This window comes from Nothoprocta perdicaria, unplaced genomic scaffold (genome assembly GCF_003342845.1).
Source record: "Nothoprocta perdicaria isolate Ctin4 unplaced genomic scaffold, notPer1 scaffold_151, whole genome shotgun sequence".
NCBI classification, from domain to species: domain Eukaryota; kingdom Metazoa; phylum Chordata; class Aves; order Tinamiformes; family Tinamidae; genus Nothoprocta; species Nothoprocta perdicaria.
In genome coordinates, this window is record NW_020454661.1 from 345,903 (window position 1) to 370,243 (window position 24,341).

The following is a 24,341-nucleotide window of genomic DNA, read 5'->3' on the forward strand; positions in this document are numbered from 1 at the left end:
GCAATACACAGACCTCTCCCTCTGCTCACCACCATACTCTTGCTTGCTGCTTCAAGACTTTCTGAAGATCAGGAAGGAATGGAATTTCTAGTATTTGAAACCAGACAATGATTACTGAATATACTGGTTGATCTAGTTTAATTTAGGGATTTTGATTCTGTGGTGGAAGGTTGCAGGGAATTATGTGTAGTGAAGCAAGAAGTGTTGAAGTTGTATATAACTAAGACACAGGATAAACAGTAGTGCAGAGGAAAAGAATGCCATGAAATGTTTAATATCTTGGCAGATTAGGAAATTGCAGAGACCCCAAACACTAGGGTTCATATTTAGCTTTTCCCCTGGACATAATGAATGCTGCCTGTGGTAGGATGAGATTTGACCCATCGCGCACTCTGCAAATGGAAGATGTTACTCATGGAAGAGCTCACAGAAAATGTTACCATATGAGTATGTCCTAAATACCTAGGACCCCTTGATCTCCCTGTTGCACAGCTAACAGCATATTCCCAGTCCTTTTAAGCCAAAGTGATCTGGATTAGAAAAACACATCCTGTGAAACAAGTTTTAGCTAATCTGGCCCAGTTTGACTGAATTTGATAAGCTGGCACACCTGAATAGAACTGAAGAGCTGAGTAGCTTAGGGAGAGCTGGGAGGAGTAACGTGTTTCACCTGCGTGGCAAGGGGCTTTGCTCCAACACCTGCTCCACAGCGGGGTCCCTTGCATTATGGCACTGGCTGCATTTACTTTGTTTTGATGGCAGTGCTTGTTGCTGCCTAGGGAGTGGCAAGGAGCTGCTAACATTGTCTGGCTGCTCCATTTTTGTGCCTTTTCCTGATCTAAGCTGTCTCTTGACTGAGGTGAGTCTCTCAATAACACTGGAGAGAATCATGATTTTCAGTGCACCTTGTTTTCCCTCCCAAAACAACCTGGTTTGATTAATATATTTCAAAAGTATCCTGTGGAAGCTGTTTTCGTATCTGCTGAGCACATGGCAGTGCCTGAGGCAGCTGTGTGGCTTTTTGGTCTTAACTATATGAAATTGCAGAGCTTCTATGGAGCACGCAAGAGCCTAGAAATCCCTAAAGGAAGTACCTATTTCCAGACAGGCTTACTGGGATCTTGGCAGTGACGAATAGCAGGGATGATTTCCAGAAATAACAGGAAAAATAATATGTATATTGCATCATAGCTTTGATTAATTTTAAAATTTGGTTTCTTTTTTTTATCATCTTCCTTTAGAACTACAATTTTGGGGACTTAAATCGCATCCTTGGTTCTGTCATTTTAAGGATGTTGGTTAGTCAGAGAGAAGGATGGAAGCTGCAGTTGCTTGTGTAGTGAGGGAGCTGTTCATGTAAGCTAGGCCTTGGGGAAGAGGTTTGCTAATGAAGCCGTATTGATGAGGATGCCTCTTAATGTGCAGTAAAGGGTACTTTTAGTTATTATACTTAGTTAATGTAGCTGAAGTGTTACTGTAGCTTTCTTAAAAAATAAGTAGATTATTCATATTCTTTTCCATTTTTACATATATGTTGGAGTTCTTGATAGTTTATGTGCTGCCAAAAATTGCTTTTTGATCTGTCAGTGCTGTGACAAGAAAGTTTTCTGATCTGCTTCTCATCCAAACCTTATAAGGCAATTCATTGCATATACCTCATTTGACCAGACATTTGCAGATATCATCCTGTGTCTGATTTAAACATTGGTTTAAGATAGGTACAGTACTTATGATGTTTCTCCAGGAAGTTGAGAAATTGAGAGACTTTTTTTTCATAGGATAAGTTTATAGTAAATTATCATAAGAAAAAAATCTTTTTGATCAAGAGAGTCCGTTTGTAGCAGCACATTGTTTCTTTTTAAACCTTTTCATGCTTTTTTTCATGCTTGTGCTATGATTTTTATGCAACCTCAAAATATTTAGGAAGTTATTTACCAAGTTTATCATCTATCAGACCAACTTTAGATGAATGCATATATGGAAAGGCAGTTTAGACAGAGATGAACAAAAAAAAATTGTGCTTGATTAGTCCAGGCAAATAGCCAGGCAACTAAGTGTGTGGCTATATTAAATAGATACTTACAGGGCGACATATAGATCTTTAAATTAAAAACTTTCTGCTGTACACATCATAAATATGGCTTCTACACACTGCTTGCCTAGCAAGTGTTTAGGCAAGTGGCTCAGCAAGATGGGTTGATTTTGGTCACTGGGTACCTTGGATGGGGTCATAGTTTGGGTTGCGCTAGTTTAACATTGGCTGAAATGAAATTTGGGAAGGAAGGTCAGGTTACAGGCATGGAGAATGATGGGAACAAGCATGTGAGTGTTGCAGACATTGTGCTCTGTTGATATGACTGGCTGCATCTTGCATTTATTAAAAGCCCATTTTTTCCTGAAGGATTTTTTTTTGGGAAAAAAAATACAACAAAGAACTAGCACGACTGTACATCAGAACACTGATCATATAATCATTTGATGTTTTTTCAAAACAAATGTTGAAGATAATTAATCTCTGATGGACACAATTAACTATTGATCTGTAGTTAGTTTTACTGTATGTTTATTTGGATAAAGTTTTGGATAAAGTTAGTTTTATTGTATGCTTATTTCCAGTCTTTGAAGCTGCTGGGGAGTTTGTAGAGTGGCAGAGCAGGGTTGTGCTGCCACTTGGTTGATGTGATTTTGTTTAGTTATGCCTCTGCTACTACGGTTGTGTTAACCTGTGGTTGTTTAGATTACGGTGATGTTGTAAAGCTGCTTTAAAAAAAATGGTTCTAATATTGATGTTTTTCAGAGCGCTTTTATTAGGCCTGGCTTGCAATCACAATCTGAAGGAGGTGTCTTTAGATCTCAGTAGCTGTGAGGTAAGAATTATTTATCAGGATGTGTTCAAACGATGCTTTGACTTGGAATTGGATTTGGAGTTCTCCTAGAATCCACTGGGCCAGGTGTTTTCCCTCTGTAATCAAAAGTTGTGGGAAAGGTAGAAATCAGAGAAGCATTTGTGGTCAGAATGAGCTGTTGCCATGTCGTAATGGCCATATGAGAATATTACTGCCATGTTGTAATAATGAAGGTAAAGCACAGAGCACCTGTAGCATATCTCAGGGACCAAATACCCCTCGCAAAAGCAGTTTCAGCTGGAGCCCGCAGGCTGCTTGCTGTGTGACAGCATCCGCTCTGTGGTGCTGCAGAGTCCTGCAGCTGGTTTTCCACCATGTGAGAAATGAACAGGTCCCTGGAAGATGCATGCCTGGAAGGTGATCCTCTTCTGCAGGTTCACTTTTAAATCTGGGGAGAAATTCTGTTTTCCTAGTCACTTAAGGAGTTCAGTTCAGAAGGAAATTCTGGTAAGAGATGACAGAAATATGCTGTTAAATTAAGAGGCACTGCACAAATGGCTTTAATTGTCACTGCAATAAATACCAAAAAGCTATGGTAGGTTGATTGCTTTACCTGTGTGGCTGTACATCATAATCTGTACAGAACATAAAAGACCATGTGTGATGCTGGGGAGCTCGTGAGGCAGGTGCACACAGGGAAGTGGGAGGCCCTTGGCCAACACGAACAGGAAGGAGCCTTAGCTCTGGGCGTCCCAAGCTCAGGGCACCCTTTCCTTTCTAAACTACAAAGAAGCTTCTTATCATTAGGCAGACCTTTCCATGCCCCTCACCTGAATATTGGCCATTCCTCAAGTGCCTTTGAATTGCAACAGTTTCCCTTGAAATAAAAACCACACACCTTCATACACAGTTGAGGTGCAGTAATCCTTGCTTTAAGTCCATGGTTAATTGCTTTAGGAATGTGCTTAGTTTGTTTTATGAAGAAAAAAAATTATGAATGTATTTCACAGTCTGTTTTGTTATTTTTTGCTTTTTAAAACGCTCTCCTTTGAAGAGCACAACATGTAAATTCCAAATAAAAAAGCTTTCAAGTCAAGGACCCATGCCTTCAACTACCAAGCGTATAGATCAGCAGGATGGTTATTTTCTTTCAGAGGGCAGAAAGAAAAGAGCAGAGTAATTAGAGTAACAGAAATGGATTCCTGTAATCTTTGTCTTAAAAAATAAATAAATCAGTAGAATGCAGGCTTCAATAATGAGAATATAACTTAGCATGTAAGTCATCCAGGGCAGACAGGAGTGAATCTAAACCTATCTTCAAGGCCTGGATCTGAATGTAATTTATTAAATAAGACCCCAGGTGGGTTATGGAGGAGCCCTTCAAGAAGGGATCAGCTGTATCAGGCATCATCATGGAAGCAGACATGGTACATGACAGAAAGGAAGGGATTATGCCCAACTTTGTGTTACGCTCCCCTACATGATCTGGTTACTTCAGTGTTTCCTAGGTGTAGGCTGCCTCTTCCAAAGTGAGCTTGGAACAACATACAACATACAACCTACAGCCGGTCCCTCAAAACTGACAGCACTTCCTTAGCTCCTTCCCTTAACATTGTTTTCACATCCCTGAGCTTTATCCATTCTCATGTGCTTTGGAAAGAAGAAATTACACAGTGGGGGAACCCACTTGGCGGGAGCGGGAAGCAGGGCCGCAGGACAGGACCCCGCAGGCCGGAGGCAGCGAGCGCCGCTGCTTCCCGCTCCCGCCAGCCCTGCTTCCCGCTCCTGTGGCTTCCTGCTCCCGGCACCTGCTGCTGCCGGGCTGCAGAGCGGGGCTCAGCCTGGCCTTGCTCCCGGCGCCACGGGCAGTACCCGCTCTGCAAGACCCAGCTCTCACTTCCTTCCCTCTCCCACCACTTTTAATTTGCTCCCATAATGTTCTGGTTTACAAACCCTGAGCTTAGTCATTTTATATTGCCTGTTCTTTTATTTATTTATTTATTTTAAACTATGAAAGTTACAATTTTTTTTCTACCTGCTCAGCACTGATATATTTCACTCTTTTCCCTTCTGCTTCCCTTAGCTTGGTCACTGTGTAAGTACCCTCCATGCTTTACCTTAATTGTAGAATCAATAGCAGCCTTGTTTCCACGTCCCATGTTAGTGCCTGGGAGCTTTGGACACACTTGGCTTTTTGAGTTGTTGAAGGGCTGCTTCTTCATTTGCTAAAGCAGAACTGGTATTTGTAGTCTCATAAACATGTCATAAAGGAGATGTTGCAGAGTTTTGTTTTCAGCTTTATGGACCTTGTTGACAAATAGCCCTCCAGTCCATCTCTACTTTTATATACGTGAGATTTTAGTACAACTGTGATAATGACCTGGGCTTTAGGGTCACAATTTATGTCCCTCCAGTTCTATAGGTATCAACATTGTCACACATGCACATTTGTCTCTTTAAGATTTTGAATATTGAATATTGAGTACAAGCTTGAAAACTTGGAAAAACTCTTGGAAAAACTGTTCACTTCAACACCTAAGTGTATATGTAGCATAAACATTTAGAGGCTCTTGATAATTCCAATGTATAGAACTTATACCAGTACACAAGAGATAATGCAATCGTTTAGCTTTGCTGACCACTTTCTCTAAAAAATGGCACAAGCTGAATTTTAATACTGCTATTTTAATATAAAAATGATTAAAATTTATTTTTATTAAATTTTCTGCTACAACTAATTATATCATTTTAGATCAAATTAAAAATTTGGCTACCATGAAAACTAAATTTTAACATCTGATTGAGATAATCTATATGTAAATCATCTTTTTATTTTTACCGTTGACAAGGCCTCATGTGTTGTCTCTTCCATTGATTCAGCACTAATCAATGTGGAAGGCTGTGCAAAATGGTTGTCTTGTAGCAGCCAAGTCTGCCAGAGAATCACAGAGCAGAACCAAATGATTTTGGCATTCATATGGCAAGTGTTACAAATGCTGTTATAAAAATATAGGATAAGATGAGCAAAGGTGAGAATACGTAGGTTATGTTCCACGCAAAGAAGGGCATCTTACCCTCTTTGCCTTTGTATTTTTAGATGTGACTTAATTTAGGTGCTTTCCTTGACCACCTCTGTTCTTAAAATGCTCAGGCCACCATATTGAACCACTCAGTAAGCAATCACAAATCCCAAACTTTCCAAATAGTGCCAAATCGTGCCATTATTGACAATCAGACATTTCTGGTTCCTTCATCATAGCATGGGTAAAAGAGAGTGTTCACAGAAATACGGGCAATTTTATTCTGGATGTTTGGCCACGTAAACTAAGCAAAACATTACTTTTTTCTTGTAATGCACAGAGTTGAAATGGTTATTTTATGTTTGAAAGCTTTTCTATTTTTAAAGCAACCAGAGTGAAAATTGAAAATGTTTTGCAAAAATAGAACTCTTTTCCCATTTCCTCAAGTCTTTTCCTAGGTAATGATCATAAAGCAAAGTGCATTTTAGAGGGCTTGCAGTAGCTGCAAGAAAAGTGAAGATACTTTACTCCTTTCAACAAGTTTGTTGCATTCTTTAATTTGGTAGCGTTAATAACCAAGTGTGTAAGTTTTCCTGACCTGAATTCTTAACATTGCTAGTAGGTTTATTCTTTGTTTTTTCATTAAATCCTGAAATTTCTTTTTGTGCTTCAGATTAATAAGGCAATAATCTATGCTTCCCAGTGAAGCCGTTTAGTTTTTTGATGTTGTTTCCTCTTTAGTTTGATTTGGCTTCTCACCGGAACTGGGCACCCTCTCATGGTGCTAAGAGCTAAAAGGAGAGACTTACTGTAGGATTGCAAGACTTGACTGTAGTGAAATTCAAGGATAAGTGGTGCATGTTCTTATACGGTGGCCAACCTTTCTATCCCTGGCACTGAAAGTATCCTGGCCTTTTTACATAGCGAACCTGCACTCAGGTCCTGCAGCTATTTCCCAGAGGAAGGGCTATGGGAGCTTATTGTCTCCACCATTTAAATCTCTCCCTGATTTAACTGCTGAGTAGTAGTTTTGAAAGAAAGTAAGGGGAATCAGTTTGCTCGTATGTATTTTCTCATATGTAGTGAGAGTGGAGGATGGGAATGAGAACTGTAGGAATGTGAACAGTAGGAATGTGTGCACAGGCTGTCCTTTTTGATGTCTGTAACTTCTGTTGCCGTTGTTTTTGCCACTCAGTATCCTCTGTTTTCCCAAAGCTCTACCCCTGTTTTCTGTGTGATCTCAAAACCCTAACTAGTTTGCAAAAATGGCTGATGTTTTATCTCTAGTTGAGATCGGGAGGTGCACAAGTCTTGGAAGGATGCATAGCAGAAATACACAATATCACCAGCCTAGATATTTCAGACAACGGTAAGTACACAGAACAGGAACGGAGGGTCACGCAAGCGCAGCATCTGAGAAAGTGCTTTTTCTTTCAGCTCACTATGTAATCAAGGGTAGCTGCTCTCACTGTGTGATTATTGACTGTATTAATTATGCGAACTTGTCAGTTTGAGCACTCATTGCTGTTGAAAGTATAAAGATGCTTTCCTAATTAACTCTGGTCTCAGAAGTTTATTTTGTTGGAGATAGGCATAACACAGCAGCATAAAAATGATGAGAGCAAGCATCTTACTAGATCTACAAGGCTTTGTGCAAATGGGTTAAAATAAGGAAGGATGAGAAATGAAAGTGTGATAAAGGGAAGAAGGGAGAGGAAAGAGCAGGTATGGAACAGAGCTCAGGTTATGGCACTGCAGAAACAAGAAAAGGAAGTTTGGAGCCAACAGTCAACCAGCTTCAGATCAGGGAAAGCCTGAAGTGGAAAGTTCCTGAAATGTTGCTTCTTGTTGCTTATTATTAACTTGCTAACTTATTGCTGTTTGCTGTTGTAAATTTGGCTCCTAATTCATAGTGATCTAAATAGTGGACTCTTCAAATCCACCAGCGCTAAATTAAAATATGCCATTATTTTCATTTGGGAGCAGAGTAAAAATCACCTTTTCTCTCCCCCTGCTCCCATTTTATTTATGACCTGTTATGTTATATTATGTCCTCTTTGCATCTGCAGGTTTTGAGACTGTGTTGGTACACATCTCATTTGAAACTGAGTAACAATCAGTATGGTCTCAAAATTCCTGAAGGAACAGCCAAGCTTGCCTCACAGTGCTAGGGAGCACTCTTGGGGGACTGAAGTAAGGATAAGGAACTATATTTCTGTTTTTCTGGGAGGTGCTGCTGTCTCTCAGATTAGGATAGATGATGAGGCTGATTAGGATCGGAATTGAAATGGCTTGTCTTTTGAGACAGTGGCTCGGAGATGCACAATGGCTCGTATTTATTCTTATGGAAAAGAGACCAAAAAGCAAATAAAGACTTAAAAATTGTAGTTTTTTAGAGTTATTTAAATTAGTACACTGGTGTAGTGACTTGAATGAATATAACTTTCGCAATTGAACCCTATGTGGGACTTTCATTAAAATGTGTTTTAATTCTCAATCTAATCTGATTCTTTACAGGCCTAGAATCTGATCTCTCAACCCTTGTAGTCTGGCTTAGTAAAAACCGATCGATAAGACACTTGGCGTTAGGCAAAAACTTTAACAACATGAAATCCAAGTAAGGCTTTTTTTTCTTTTCCTTTCAATAACAAGAGAATGGATGAGGAGAAGCTGCTGATTTCATCATCTCCCTAACTTTTCTTCCCTCAGAAATCTCACTCCAGTACTTGATAATTTAGTTCAGATGATTCAAGATGAAGATTCAGTGAGTATCTCTCTGCCTACTATCATCATGTGTATTTGATCTTCGTAGCTTATTTCGGATAATTTTCTTCACTATGTTAATTTGCTGTGTAAGATTTGATCATGGTCCTGCAGAGTCATTTTTTTTTCCAAGTAATAATTTGGGTTGTTTGTAGCTTATAAGTATCAATTTCTTAGCTTAGTATTAGGATCTGTGCTTGCTGAAGAAGTAGCTCATTCCAAATAGCTGGATGGGCTTAACCTTGTTTGCTTTGGGTCTAAATTATACGGTCATCTAGACACAAATTGCTAAAGCTTTCATGTCCATGTAGGAGATTACAACCTAGTGTTCTAGGAAGTAGTGAACTTAGTGTCCTGGGGTTAATGATGTCCTTTGCAGATTTCTGTAATAAAGAATTTCTTTTAATTAACACTTTTCAGAATGCACTATTTCCCTGTGCCTCTTATTAGGTATTAGATATTGGTTTTTTTTCAGAGTACCTTTGTCTTTCAAAATGTACAAGGTTGTTTTTCACCTCAAGTGTGTTAATCACAGGAGCAATGTCATAAAACCCTTTCCCAGTGCTTTACTGGGATGCTTAACCACTTTCTTCATTTCCAGTCTTTCCTAACTCTGACTTTTGCGATTGCTTTCTTGCCTTACTTGGTACCTTAAATTTGGCTAGATGGGAATCTTAAAATACACCGTTGCTGTCGTGTTTGTGGATCTCTGTTCACCTTACCTAGTCTTTTCCTTCAACTTCACTCCCCTTGCAGTGAACAAGCAGGCTTCACTTTCCTCATTCTTCAAAAATAGCTGACACCAGCTTCTGTTGTCTTATCTTAGTGTTGACTGTCTCATTCCAAGTTCATGGTTCAGCTGGCTGCTTCCTTTACCTTCTTCTCCATATTTGTCCATGCCCTGCACTTCTGTTAGAACAGTTTTTGTTTGGGTTTCTGATGTTTTCTTCCGTGAAAGATGACTCTGTATTTGTTGTCTCTACTGCATTTGAGGTAGTTTGTAAAAATTGCCCTCTCTGTATTCTTCTAGTTAGAATTAAGAAAATTAGTGGTACTGTTTTTTTTTTTCTTGATTTATTGCCTGCTTCCAGCCCTAACTTTTTAAAAAGTGGGATATGTCTGTGTGACAGTGTAGGGCTGCGTGTGAATGAATGCATGAACTAGACCTAATTCTAATTGAGTTAGTATGAGTGCTGAAAGCAGTAAGTCCTTGTCTGCACAGGTTGGATGGAAGATCGTGATAGGAAGGATGCTGGTAGAGCGCTCTCTTACCTCTGGCACCAGAAGAGCTTTTTATACTGTGCTATGTGTGTGCCTTCTACCCTGGATGTGAAGGAAATAGGACAGGATTCTCTTTTTTTTTCTCTCTCTTTTTTACATCTTACCAAAGGTGGCATCATTTCATCAGATAATATCTGCTTCTGCTCTTTAGACCTTCCTCTCTATCCAGCTCTTATCTCATATTAAATCTTTCACAGCTATTTGGAAGAATGCAACATCAAATTCAGATTAATATTAATCACAAACAAAATCAATTTTGTGTGGGTTTTTTTTCCTTAACTTCCTTTGTCTTTCTGCTTGCTTGTAGACGACCATTAATGACTATTACTTCCCATTCCAGGGAAGTAATTCCATTTCTTCCCATTTATAGAGTATGGTAGGCCATACCCTAGAACTCCTCTTTAACACACTGTACCAATCTGGGTACTTTATCCAATCAGTAACCAAACCTTCTTCTCACATACACTGATTTCTTTTTTTTTTTTATTCCTATTTACGTGACTATCCTGTCCATATTTTCTGCCTTCAATGCCAAAACTTAATTCTAGCTTCCTCTTACTGGGAGGTAATATATGTATGTCTGTATAAGGTGTTACAACCTTTCATTTGCCTTCCCTTGCTCCCGTTTTTGCACCCTCCAAGTCATGCTAAAAAAGTAACTGATAAATGCTGGGTGTGTTGTTCTCGCCCCTCTCCCCTGATGCCTTCAGCTTCAATTTGTTGTGCTGCTTTTCCTGCAGCCTTTGGGTGGTGTCAATGGCTGCGGTCTTTGCACAGTCCGATGTTCAGATGTGTGTCTGGCCTTAGTCACGATGTCTTTTCTGAGGTAACCCACACAACACACCCTTTAGTCACATCCTATTTCCAAACGGGTTTATGAAGAGATAGTCCACCAGAAAGTTGTCTTGTTTAGGTGTTAAAATAACTCTCTCCTTCCTGATGTGCACCAGGGATGCAGCGCATGATCCTGTTGTTGTTACTCTTTCTCTTCCCTTTCCAATTTTCTTCTCTTGTAAATACTCTTCTAGTGATGAAATCTTGTTTCTTTCTGCCGTGTGAAATGTTTGCATACTAAAATCATCATGAAACATCTCCTGCCAGCTACCTCTCCTAAAGAATTGAAGGCAAACTCTGATTCTATAGCACTGCAGGAAAGCATGAACAGATAGCTGCTTGGTATGGTCCTCACTCCACCATGATATAGTGCAGTGTTTGGAAAATGGTTTTAAATTTCTAGCTATTTTGGCTTGGCTTTGAATCCCAGATGGTTCTTATTTTACCATTGCTATTTGTTTGTTTATTGCCACAGGAAATTAAAGATTAAAATGGAAGGTGACAGAGCAGAGTGAGGTGTTGCCAGAGTGGATCACTTGCTAAGTATTGCCTGCAGGTGATGCAGCTTGGGGAGCACTGCATTATCTGCTTGAAAACCTGAAAAGAGTGGTTTTATTCTGCAAGAATCACCTGCCAAATGCCTCTTCATGTACTTTTACATGCTTTAAATAGATCCATAGCTGTGTTAGTATGAATAATGAGTAAAGTATTTTAAGGAATTAATATGCAGCTTTATGACTGCAGAAATACAGCTAGATATGAGTATAATTCTATACAGCTTAAAAACTTTAGCAGTAATCTCAGCAGCAAAATTCTGCACAAGAATAAATATGCACAAGAATATAAAATTCAGGTTTTTGATTTTTTTCTTTCTTCTCTTTAAGTAGATGCTGTACTGTGCAGGCTATAAAAGTATGTACGTGTTAGCATAGCAGGAGGTGTCAGGAGCTGTTTGCTTGCTGTGTTATTTCTTTTTCTCCTGCAAAAGTGGATGCTGCATGGTAGGCACGAGTCGCATTACTCAGAGCCGTAGTCACTCCTGCACAGATTAGCAGAGTGCTGAGCATTTTGGGGTTTACTCCAGTGTTTGCTGCAGAATAGGCCTTCTGAGGATTTTTACAGCATTTTTCTTCTTATTTGAATGAATTTAACTTGATTTAATTCTCAAGTGTTCCCAATGGGAGTCTGATAAAATCAAATGGAATATGGTTCTACTCCCATTCTTTGCTTTAAGGATACCTCTTTCCTCATATGATTATTGAAAAAGATTATTTTAAAATGTCTTTAGCGCATTGGCAAAGAATCTGCTGCCACAGGGGTAATGAAATGCTTTCCAGACATCTGTTTTCTCAATATCTAGCTAAAACAGTAATTTGTTACTGGAAATATATGTTTATTGGCTATGCAATATTACCCTATTTATAGGCAACTGATTGGCTATGCAATATTATCCCTATTTATAGGCAACAGGTGGGTGTAATTTTTCTTTTCATGTACAGGTCAAACATTCTCAGGATGTTACAGCTGATGTATTTAGTTGTATAGAGTTACCTTCTGATTGGAGTTTACATCCGAAGCACCAAAGCAGTTTCTGTCCCTTGCCCTTTCAGTAAGGGGAAAAGGCAGCTCTGCTAGAAAATTGCATTAGCAGTTAATCCACTTGCAAGGCACTGCCAGTGTAGCAGCTGTTGCAGAGGGCTAATAGTGCTGCATAAGCAACAAGGCTTGAAGCACACAGTGCCACGGTGATTAAATGCAGTCATACATTGTCTTATCAGAGTGGTGGAACAAGTAAGGGCGCAAGTTCTTTCTTGCTCCAGGAGGATATATGAAGTTTAGAAAACCTGAGGAATAAATAGGCTTTTTGTACTTCCAGTATGCCCCTTTCTAAAGCGATAAATGAGGATCAGAAGGAGCTTTGCTCTCACAGGTTTATTCGTGAAGCTCTGCCTTGGTGCTGGGGGTGCTGCTTTTCAGTGACTGGCACAGGAGCCTTCTCAGGCTTGTGCCAACAACCCCCTGCCATTCAAGTGTGGTGCTGATCCCCTTTAGAGCACATGACACAATAAAGCAGCGAAACATACACATATTAGGGACATTAACATAGTAATTTAATAACTGCAATTCAGACTCAAACCAGCATGTGGCTTGTGTTACTGTTAGACTTTTTAATTATAATCCTGCTGTGCCTCCACATTTTTATGCATTTCCTCATTTATAAATGCCTTCCTCATGGGTGCAAGTTCTTTTGGCTGTCACGGTGCTCCCGTCCAGTCTGGAAGCTGGAGTCCCGTTGCACAGTGGGTACCTCTTGGAGCTGGGAAACCGTGCACGTATCAGTCAGTTGGCTTAGGTACATTAATCCAAGCATAGTGCTAATCATAGAATGAATCATAGAATCATAGAATGCCGAAGGTTGGAAGGGACCTCAGAGGTCATCGAGTCCAACCCCCCTGCTCACGCAGGGTCCCCTAGAGCACGTGGCACAGGGCTGCATCCAAGCGGGTTTTAAAGATCTCCAAAGAAGGAGACTCCACAACCTCTCTGGGCAGCCTGTGCCAGTGCTTTGTCACCCTCACAGTGAAGAAATGCTTCCTTAAGTTCCTGTGGAACTTCCGATGCTTCAGTTTGAAGCCATTTCCTCTAGTCCTATCCCTGCCCACCACTGAAAAGAGGCCGCCCCCCTCGATCAATCAATCGTGTTTAGTTTAGGTGCCATGATTAATCCTTGGGAGCTGCCGATTTTTCTCATTTTGGCAATCTATGTATTTTTAGGCTTCTAAAATTCATTATCTGATACATACATAAGTGAGCAAGCAGCAACAGCACCCTCATTATGAACTCAGTCTTGGGCAAGGGCAAGTGTTTTGCAGTTACCATATATCAACAGTGACAGATTACGATTTTAGCAGCTTTAATACCTCTGCAGGGCATGGTGATGGATAGACTGCAGTTCTTAAGCTCCTGCCATAGAGTCCTGAAACACTGACAAGGAGGAAAGGGTCTGCACATGTCAGTACAGTTACTGTAAGGTGTTGGAGCACATGTTGCAGGAGCTTCCCCCAAACAGTTTCAGCTTAACATAATATATATATATGAATATATGTATTAAAAAAAAAGGGGGGGAGGTGGGGGAAAAGGAAAGCCTAAATAAAGGTATTGGAATCACTGGTGTTAAATATCACTATGGATAGTATTTATTGTTTTACTCATGCTAACGAATAATTCCTCTTACAGCTTTTAATTTCAGATGTGCTTGAGTTATCTGTCTCTTTCCTCCAACATTTCAATGCCTTCAACTAGAGCTGAAGGAAGAGAAATGCAAAATCACTCTTTAAAAATGAAGTAGCGATAGCAAAGCAATTTAAAGCAGTACTCTTTGTTTTAATAATATCTTATGTTTTAATAATAACTTTCCCTGTGGAAACGTTCTTAGTCTGAGCGAGAGAGGTTCAGTACTTTCATTTCTCACTGACAGCGAAGCGTGCTGGTTAAGTAAAACTCACTGAACAGTAGAAGTTGTCTTGTGGAGTTGCTTGTTGCTGTCCTGCTTCTTTACAAGTTTCTGCTCTAACCGGGTCTTAGCCTAATACAGCAAGTGGGAGATACTAATACTTAAAAAAGTATTCTTTTTTCAAGGTCACAACTAAGTTTGTGTCTTGTGACAGAAGTTCTGTAAGCGGTTCACTGCTGTTCTAATGTATCATGTGTTACCACATCCACAGTGTGTGGATGTGTTCCCAGTGTTCTCTCTGAAAGTCTGGGAAGTTTATGACTTCTTTTGGTTGATGTATGAGAAAGGAATGCATTATCAGCTGCTGTTACTGTGCCCTTTCTATGCTCCGCAGCCTCTGCAGTCCCTGTCCCTCGCAGATTCCAAGCTGAAGACTGAAGTCACCATCATTATTAATGCTTTGGGCAGCAATACGTCTCTTACGAAGGTGGATATTAGTGGAAATGCCATGGGGGATATGGGAGCAAAGATGCTAGCAAAAGCCCTGCAGATAAACACAAAGCTCAGGTAAGGGTAACATACTTGCAGGAAGAGTCCTAGTAATTTAATTATTAAGAACTGATCATTTGGATTTAAAACTTTATCTCCAAATCTTTCTATTGCCTCTATTTATTACATGCTAGATATCAATGCAGTACACTTTATATTTTGATACTAATAATGGTAAATTATTAGTACAAATTCCTCTTAAAAGGAAAGGGAAACTGAGTTTTGTAGTCTCTTTGTCTTTAACTTTTACTATGCAAAGATTTTAGCATGTAACTAGCACAGAGTTTTAAAATGTCATCTTCCATTAAAATCTATGCATATTTGGACATATAGCACTGGGTTACTTTACATTACAAAGTTTTATTATGGATAAATTGGATCATCTGAGTTTTTGTTTTATTTTCTCCTCAGAACTGTAATATGGGACAAGAATAACATCACTGCACAGGGCTTCCAGGACATAGCCGTGGCACTGGAAAAGTAAGTTCTCAAGCAACTGAATGACAGATGAAAAAGGGGGCCAAAGGCTTAGATCCTGGAAGATCTGAGTGCCAGCAACTCTCCCTGCAGTCGGTGTAATTTGAAGATGCTGGATGTGTCTCAATTTTAAGCATCAAGATGCTTAATATAAACTGAAATTCATGACTTCATCTTTAGCGCTCTGTGGCTCTTCCCTGTGTCAGCGCTCAGGCCAGTGGGTTCTGCTGTTGGCATTAAAATTCTGATTTTGAGAATCTTCTCCTCCTCCTTATTGCTCTTGTGTTGATAGAGCATGAGTAAACCCTAGTGAGATGAACAAAGCTGTATGCAGTAACAGAGAACTGCTAAATGCTAAAAACTCGTGACTTTGTGGTCTGGGATTTTTTCTTTTCCCTCAGCAAGTTGAAACTAATAGTGATGGTCTCAAGTTGTTCATCATAACCTCTGTGATTTGAGTCATTTTGCTTCACTTGAGCTCAGAATTGCACAAGTTACCAGTGCTAGATGCTAAATGACTTTGATCCCTCTCCATCTCTAGCGCAATTCTCTACATTTGATGATTACTTTTCTTGAGAGAAGAATTGCAGATTCAAATTAAGCAGTTGTTTCGCAGCATTAAATCCCTCCAACAGGAGCAAAGACCCTCTTCTGAAGGTGAACATAATGCTCAATGGCTGTTTTCTAGACAAGATGTCTTGCAAAAAACTATATAGCTACTTAAGGTAGCAACCTGCCCCTTGCAAAGGTCACAATTCCAGTGTTTATCAACCAGTATTGCATTACTGGTATAGAAGTTGTTTGTTTTATTAAACTGTCTTTATATGCTTTGTTTCAAAATGAATTCAGTTGTGCTGATGAGGGAAATAATGTAAATGATGTAAGTTAAGCACATCATATTGGAATGATTCCATTGACAGTAGTGAATAATAATTTGCAAAGGTCATTTGTCCATATATTTCTCTTTTACACAGCGTGTATGGTTATGAATCTATCTGGTAGAAAAAAATATACACTATTTTCTGTTTAGAATCATCTTTTATCTGGGCATTTCAGAAGAGGAGTAAATAGAAAGGCAGGGAGTAGCCAAAGCCAAGTGCATCCTGATGATCTAAACAGAAAAAATGGAAATGCTATTGTCTGTTGTTGTAGTGATGTCTTATTCATTCACTTGGAAGCTGAAGTCATTTTCTGTCATTTTTATTTTTTTCACATTAATGGTTAAAACCATTAAAACCATTGGTAATATCACAGGGAAAGCCTTGAACAAAGGTTTAAATTTGTAAGCCTGGAATTGTTAGTTTTGCCTGAAAAAAAAAATAGTCTTCAAACAATCCATCTCAAAGATGTATTGAGAACGTCCTTCCCCATATGTTTTCTAGAAATGCACGATACCATCAGTTTTCTGTAGGAAAGAATTGCTGCTCTGAGCGGCATGAATTATACTGAAGGAGCTTGGTGTGTAGAGGGGCGGGTTGGGGGGTGTTTTACTTTCTGCTTTTAAGGGAAAAAAGGATAATATGTTAAACCATAAAGAAAAAGATTGATTTTCAGAGTAAGGCAAGGCTGGCTGAGGAGCTTTGGGAGGGATTGTAAGGAAACTTTAAAACATGTTGATATAATTTGAGCATTGCCTCCTCCCTCCTCCCAGCTTTTCTTTGTCTGTTTAGGGTTGCATGAAAAAAGTTATTCCTGCAATGAAATTCCACAAGCTTCACTTTTAACAGAGTTGCCACAAGTGTATCCCAGCAGACAGACGTGAAAAGTCAGGTAGCATTTACACAGAATTCAGTAAGGGTGCTAATACGGGAGAGGGTCTGAGCACACCATGCATCTGTTCAGCCTGTTCAACATGCGTGTCATGAATTTTGATGGTTAAATATGTTTGTATCTTTTGCAGTCGAGCCCACGTTATCATATAACTGAACTGCATTGACCCCTATCTGTTAATTTCTAATTTTTCTTTCCATATGGACAGACTGGAGAAATAGCTCAACTTCTAAAATCTGGTGAAAAATGCTGGGATTTACTACAGAACTATGAAATCTTGGGTTTTTGGTGATATCAAAGTCACATATTTAAGTTTTCAAAATAGGTACTTGATTTAACAGCAGGTGAATGTAACTATGGAAATATTTTGCAAACAAATAAGTAAGATGCAGGATTCAATTATCTTCATAAAACAGCATTCTATTAAAATTCACAAATGTCGTGTAATTATTTATATATGAAAAGTATTAAATACTACATTTTCAAAACTACGTCTCTTTGTCACCGTCTGTTGCAGAATATTTTCGTTTAGACTTAGATAAGAGATAACTGATAAGAGTTGCCAGCAGGCACTGAGAACACCTAGCCTGTGTGATACCAACAAAATTAATAAAACCTTGTGAGTCAAGGCACAGAGGACAGTTGGGTATTTAATTGAAAGCCACTGAGCATTAGCTATTTAACTGCATTTTATGCTTTTTAATATTTTTACCTGTATTTACTATCAAAGAGGAGTTAGATACCAAAAGGAGCATACTGCAGTTAGCACACTTAGCAATGTAGAAGCTACTATGGAAATATGTGTTCTACAGACAGACAAACAAGATAAATCTTCTCTCCTTGTTTATTCTCATAGCAAGATACAGTAGTTAAGTTTTAAAAATTTTTTTTGTCTTTTTCTTTAGGAATTATACTTTGAGGTTCATGCCTATACCTATGAATGATGCTTCCCAAGCACTCAAGACAAACCCTGAGAAAACAGAGGAGGCTCTGCAAAAGGTATTGCATATCCAACTCGTGTACAGAATGAAAACAAGAAAAAAAAAAGTAATAATTTTAAGTGGCTGTATCTACATGCTTGTCTGAGTAAGAATTCTTGGCCAGTTTGATTGTTTGGTTAGCATGGGTGTGCATGAGGAGATCAAATGCAAGTGGAGCTTTTATTCCAAAGAGTGCTTGCGGTGAAGGGTGATAGAATGCAATGGCTTGGTATGAAAAAAGACATAACTAAACTAGTACAAGCTAGACCATGTATTTTTTTTATGTCCAAGTATGGAAGTGAGGGTTACAAACTGGCATGCTTGTGCACATGGGCTTGTGTGTGTTCCCACGTGCACAGGATTATTGGCATGCATTTTTCTGCTTGTAGCATGGAGAGCACAGGCGGTGCTGTACGAGACAAAAAGAATGATTTTTAATTTGGAAGACAATAAAAACACTTGCTGCTTGTGTTTTATACAAAATTCACACACTGTGTTGCCATAAATAAACTACTGTACCAACATGTTCTTTTGGATCAAAGTGGTGTTGACAGTATCTGTAGCTGTTCCACTTAGGTTATAGAAAAATTAAAACCTGAGTTTTAATATAGTAGGCCATGCAAGCTCCAAATTAATCTCCCTAGTCAATCAGAAAAGCTACAGCTCACAACTTTTAATGAATAGCTTTCCTTCAGTCAGAGTAGGGGCATAGAAACCTTAAGTAGCTCTTGTAGATAGCTGTGATTAAAAAGCAAATGTCTGTGGGGCTTATTAGCAAAGAAATTTTCAGCAAATGATTCTCAAGAGGAAAAACAGTGGTAGTTAGCTCCTGTTTCTTTGATGCAAGAAAATTATCTAAATTCTGATTTGAAAAAAAAATATGGATCATGGGGGTTATTACTTTCATTTTGTTTAATACAACTGTAGGTAGATTGATTTCTGTAGTTTTAAACGCATCTCTGAAAAAAATATTGTGAACCATTATTTACAAAGAGCAGTTTTTATTCATTTAAAGGTTGTTAAGGAATGTGTTTGACCCTGTATTTGTTTTAGCTTGTATTGTTCAGGGTTTCTTTACCCAACATAAAGTAGTCACATATTGTGCCCCCTGCAAACGGTGGAAGTCTCTGGAGTTGTACAGCTAATTGCACACACACAAACACCTGCCCGTGCTAATATTGGGGTGGGGAGCGTGGTGCAGGGTCACCAGAGCTGACTGGGAGGGCCAGAAGAGCCCGTAAGCTTCAGCCCACCACAGTCTGGCGACAGCCAGAGTGCTGCTGGCCTTGCTGCAGCAGCAGATGGGCCTCCTGGCTAAGCCCCCCAGCTGCAGTCTCTCCCCAGCACTTCACTTTCACTCTGGACCAACTGGACAACCCTGCACTACTATTGAAAGTTGAATGTGAGGCTCTAACTGATGCTTCTGATCAAGAGGTTACTGCCAGACCCTATCAGTCTCTGTCTCACAACCTGCTGGCTGCTGCCCCTGTCTTTTCTCTTTCCTTCAGACCACAGCTGTATCCATGGATGGACCTTAAATTTACCAGTGGGGTTTTTTGACTTCACTTGGTTTGACAGAACCGAGTGATGGGATAGGCTATGTGCCACTGAGCTGGCAGGTAATAGGTGGTGATGGCTGGTGACAGTAGTGGTGGGCTGTGTGTGGGAATTGCTTGTCCCTGTACGGCCTTCACAGATTGTTTATCCATAATGACTTGTGAACTGAAGTGCCTTGCTAGGCCTTTGGGAAATTTTACTCCTCTCAGGCCCATACTGCCAGGTAAGTCCGTTTCTTTACCATGAGCTGAGGGAATCCGAACGAAATGAATACAGCTGCTGGTGATTCCTCATGTCTCCACATGATAGGCCCTGCAGCAACACTTTAAAAAGAGATTCCCTTTTGGTAATTCTCAAACATGGATCTACTCGTTTGTCAACATAACTTCCTGAATTGTTCAAAAGAGAAAACTAAATCGGAAAGCACTGGCGAAAGCACAAGTGCTGCAGTGTGTTTCTCTAGGCAGTGCACGAGTAACACTCACCAGGGTTTGTCAAGCACCGAGCCACGTAGAATAAGGTTTGCAGGTAACAAGCAAAAGTATACTTAGGCAGTTAATTCTCTCAGCCTCTGTTTTTGACAGAGTGGCAATATTGAAAGCAAGTGATAATGTAGAGATACAAATCAGTTTCCAAATAATATTTATATTTTTTTATTAGATAGAAAACTACTTGCTTCGTAACCATGAGACCAGAAAGTACCTGCAGGAGCAGGCGTACCGGCTGCAGCAAGGCATCGTCACCAGCACCACTCAGCAGGTGAGGACCGTGTTCCATGTGGGTAGTTCTTATTTTTTAAAATCTGACTTAGGAGAAATTTTTCTTCCAGTTGCAGCAGAGCAGCTTATAGCAGAATTTGTCTTGTTGGTGATGCTTGGTTTTCTGAAGAAGTAGTTATTATCACTGGGTTTTTGGGCGGGTTTTGTTTGTTTGGTTGGTTTTTTTTCCTTGAAAAGGCACATCTGTGTGTGCAGGTCTAGTACTGTGCAGAAAAGACTTGAGCTGTCACGTGTAACTGTTGTAGAAACAGGGAGCTCTTTTACTTCTTAGTGCTCAGGAGTCTGAGTTGAGAGCAGGTTCTCATCAGTGTGATGAGCATCATCAGACGACTGTGCTAGCTCTGGTCTCTGCACCAGTTCCAGCATCTTTACATATCCTTGAAATATCATATGAGCACACGCTTAGATATCACCAGCCCTGTAGCCTTATAGGGCATGTCATCCTCTGTCTTATACCTCCAGAATTTCATGTATAGGAATTTCACTCAGAGGGAAGGAGAAAAGGAATGCTCCTTTGTGCCACTTAGGTTCTGGACAGCTCAAAAAAACTCCTTGTGCCATGTAGCCCAAAAGGCTGCTTGAATCTGGGAAGTTTTTCTGTTTTCCCTGCAGACAAGATCATCAGCTGGCTTTGCTGGAATGTCACATGGTGCCTTGGGAGGTATCCAGGAGTTTTCTGTGGTAGATCAGCCTTGTCTTTACTCTGGTCCATCTCTTCCCAGCAGCCTTCATGGCAGTTTTCAGCTCCAGTACACCATGGAAGCAGAGTGACGAGAAGAAAAACTTAGCATAGTATTTGCTTTAAATTTGCTTCCACCTTTGTTATATTTCCACACAAATGGAAAATTACAGCAATTGGGAGAGAAGCACTTGTTTTCTCTTCAGCTGAGTTAGTAAAAATTCTGTGTCCTCTTAATATATTTTTGTGTGTGTATCTTAATTCACAGAAGCGTTTCTCTGCGTCCATTATTAAAAGTTAATGGGATAGTGTTTCATCACTCAGACCTGAAAATACTTTCAAACTATTCAGCAGAGAAGAGGGTACATGGAGAGGTACTGATATTAAAAAACTGCAGCACAGCTGCAGTAGCAGCATCACTTGACTTTATGAAGTCACCCATCTGTTCCAATGCTACCTATTTTCCTGTGCTGATCATCTCCATTTGAATTAAATTTAGGTCTTCCACAGCTTGGTGATTTTTAGTTATATTTTTCCCTAACAATCACATGCACATCAGGTTTCAGTAAATGTAATTTATGGTTGTTTTTAAAATAGCAAACCTACCCATTTCTATATTAAATTCTGTGCAATACAGATGAATTTTAAAAACAGTTTTAAAAGAGAAATGGAAAAGATATACTAGCTAGCACAGTGGAATTGCATTATTATTCCCAGAGTGTATTTTTTCAGTCCAGATGTCCCAATGAGACTTTCCCACTGTCTAATAATTTATTAGTTGTTTGCATTTATACAAAAAAAAGCCAAAATCCTTTGAAGAGGAAGAGTCATGTGGAGCAGAAAAGCAGCATGCTGTGAAATTATTTCAGTTCTCATGGCTAACTATTTGAGATGCAAGAACTCAGGGTTCTGTGACGATGGTGACACATGCACTTGTTTTTTATTTCAAAACGTCAAATACTTGTTTCAAATGAATATTAGACAGGACAATAAAGGATTTTAAATACTATAGTTGTTCAATATCTCTTAATCAAAATGGACTGTATGGCCAACTTGTGGTCCAGCTTGTAAGAGTACAGACATGCTACCTGCCCTGTATTTGAAGTTTGTTGAATGAAATATATGTACCACAGATGCAAGTGAGGTTAACTACGCCATGAAAGATGGGGTGCAAATTTCTGCTTTGGCAATTATAGTTTGCAACTATAACTATTATTCCTTGCAACTGGAAGTATTTGCTTGGTATAACGCATCCACGAAGCCAGCACAGTAGAATTTTGCTCAGACGAGAGGAATCTCTGGATGTTTGACTGGATTGAAATGAATGATGCTTTCCACTGCTTGTCCAAAGTCCTTGACAATTCAGGAACCTCCAAGCCAAGATTTAGGTCTATTAAGAAAGTTTTCAGGATTAAATTGTCTCCAGAAAGCAGACTAAACCTAAAGTGGATAACTTGTTATTTCTCACTGGCTATCATACAGATAACAGTGGGAGAAAAACATCAAAGGACTCTTTTTTTTCTTTCTTTCTTTTTTTTTTTTAATTCATTTCATTTTCCTAACGCTTAGGTGTGTGTATTTATGAGATATAATGCTTTCTTTCAGTAGCATTTATATAACTGCAAGCTATGATAATGTATTTCCAGCCTGTTAAATCCTCATTGCAAATCTCATCATGATGCTTTTGATTTGCTAACTGGACTGATATTTTATCTTCTGTTTTTCTCTTGTTGAAGTAGATGATTGACAGAATATGTGTTAAAGTGCAAGATCATCTCAACTCTTTAAGAAACTGTGGCGTGGATGTTGTGCAGGAAGATGTCAAATCTGCAGAAAGGCTTATGAGGGATGCGAAGAACTCCAAAACGGTAAGCTTTGGAGACTGGTAATGCTGGTCACAGTTCAGTTTGTGCTTGTGGCTTTCTCCTTTGGGGGATTTATAATAGCAATAAGTCACAAAAGAGGCTTTGAGATTTTGCAGATTTTTTTTTTCAAGCCAGTCAACTCAAGGTAGTATTTAAAATGGCAAAATATTTCTTAATTAACCGGACTTTGATGTAGCAGAGGTATTTCTTCCTATTTGCCTAGATTTTTTCACATTTGGTGAGATATTTTTTCTATCTTACAGCTCTTACCAAATCTCTACCACCTTGGTGGAGCTTCTTGGGCGGGAGCAAATGGTTCACTTTCCAATCCAATCCAAATGACGCTTGAGTCCATGGCTGGAGAAGTCACCAGAGTTGTTGATGAGCAGCTTAAGGTATGTGGACCATATAAGGTATGTTTTACCAGAAATTACTAATATCTGTGATCTTCTGTTGCTCTTGAAAATGCAAATATGCTGTGCAGAAACATACTGTGAAAAAAGAAAACATTGTACAGAAGTTGTCCTTTTGTTATTACTTTCTTAGATCTTTGTGCCTTAATATATAGAGAGTTGCCAAGCTGCAGTGAAGAAGTTACAACGGTATTTGCAACAGGCAAAAGAGGCATTGTTTGTATCAAATGGATTTTCCATAGCAAAATTAAGAGACCCTGTGACTAAAAAAAGAAATCATGCATCTCTTTTGGGATTCTTCTGCGATGGAAGACTACCTAACTGTTGCATGGGCCCTTAGTAATTCACGTAAGCTAGGGAAGTTTTAGCAACTTCTATGATCTGTAGCTCATGGAATTTAAGAATATGGCTCTGAGGCAATTATTCGCTGGGAACATCTTCAGTTTAGGAGTAAGCAACCTGCCTGTGTTTTGCCATATTTAAACCTATCAAAGACTCTGAACCTACCAACTGGACCATTCAGTTGAAACAAAATGAAAATGCTTTAATCAGTGGGAAAGTAATGAGAAAGAAGAATAGTGCATTACTAATTGCTTCTTCTGAATTAAAAAGTTAATGAGGAGGAAAATGGCACATAATTTTTAGTATTTTCTCCCTTCCCCCATTATATGTAATAAGATGAAGATTCTTTTTCCCTTTTTTAATACCTGTGCTGTAAATACAAGGTTGCAGATGTAGCAGTCTACAGATTCTTCCCAGCGGAGCTGTAATTGGGACAGTTGTAACCAGATTTGCCCTTTGTGTAAGGCTTATGTATTTAAATAAGTCTTGTGGATTTTGGAGAGTTTTGTAAATGGAAAATAAAAGGATTTTGCTGCATGTGGAATGTTACAGTTCATGGTGTGAGATTGTGTTAATGGATCTCTTTTTATCTTTTTAAAAAGGGCCCATCAGTTCTGAACTTCTATAGTTACTTTTAGGATTTGTGTGCATTAAAATTTAAGTTCCTAACAAGATTCACAGATTCACAGAATATTTAAGGTTGGAAGGGACCTCTACAGATCATCTAGTCCA

At 39.2% G+C, this 24,341-nt stretch overlaps 1 protein-coding gene across 1 annotated transcript in view; it reads left to right on the plus strand.

Moving 5' to 3' along the window:
- Positions 1-24,341, plus strand: part of CARMIL1 (capping protein regulator and myosin 1 linker 1) — a gene marked incomplete at its 5' end in the record, with an annotated part of 170,982 nt that overhangs the window by 102,352 nt on the left and 44,289 nt on the right. The window contains 11 exons of the mRNA XM_026034897.1: positions 2,798-2,867; positions 4,930-4,941; positions 7,154-7,235; positions 8,384-8,483; positions 8,576-8,630; positions 14,593-14,765; positions 15,159-15,227; positions 17,900-17,993; positions 20,192-20,290; positions 22,729-22,857; positions 23,118-23,249. Of these exons, the coding sequence (XP_025890682.1) occupies positions 2,798-2,867; positions 4,930-4,941; positions 7,154-7,235; positions 8,384-8,483; positions 8,576-8,630; positions 14,593-14,765; positions 15,159-15,227; positions 17,900-17,993; positions 20,192-20,290; positions 22,729-22,857; positions 23,118-23,249 (1,015 nt within the window). The remainder of the gene's footprint in view (positions 1-2,797; positions 2,868-4,929; positions 4,942-7,153; positions 7,236-8,383; positions 8,484-8,575; positions 8,631-14,592; positions 14,766-15,158; positions 15,228-17,899; positions 17,994-20,191; positions 20,291-22,728; positions 22,858-23,117; positions 23,250-24,341) is intronic.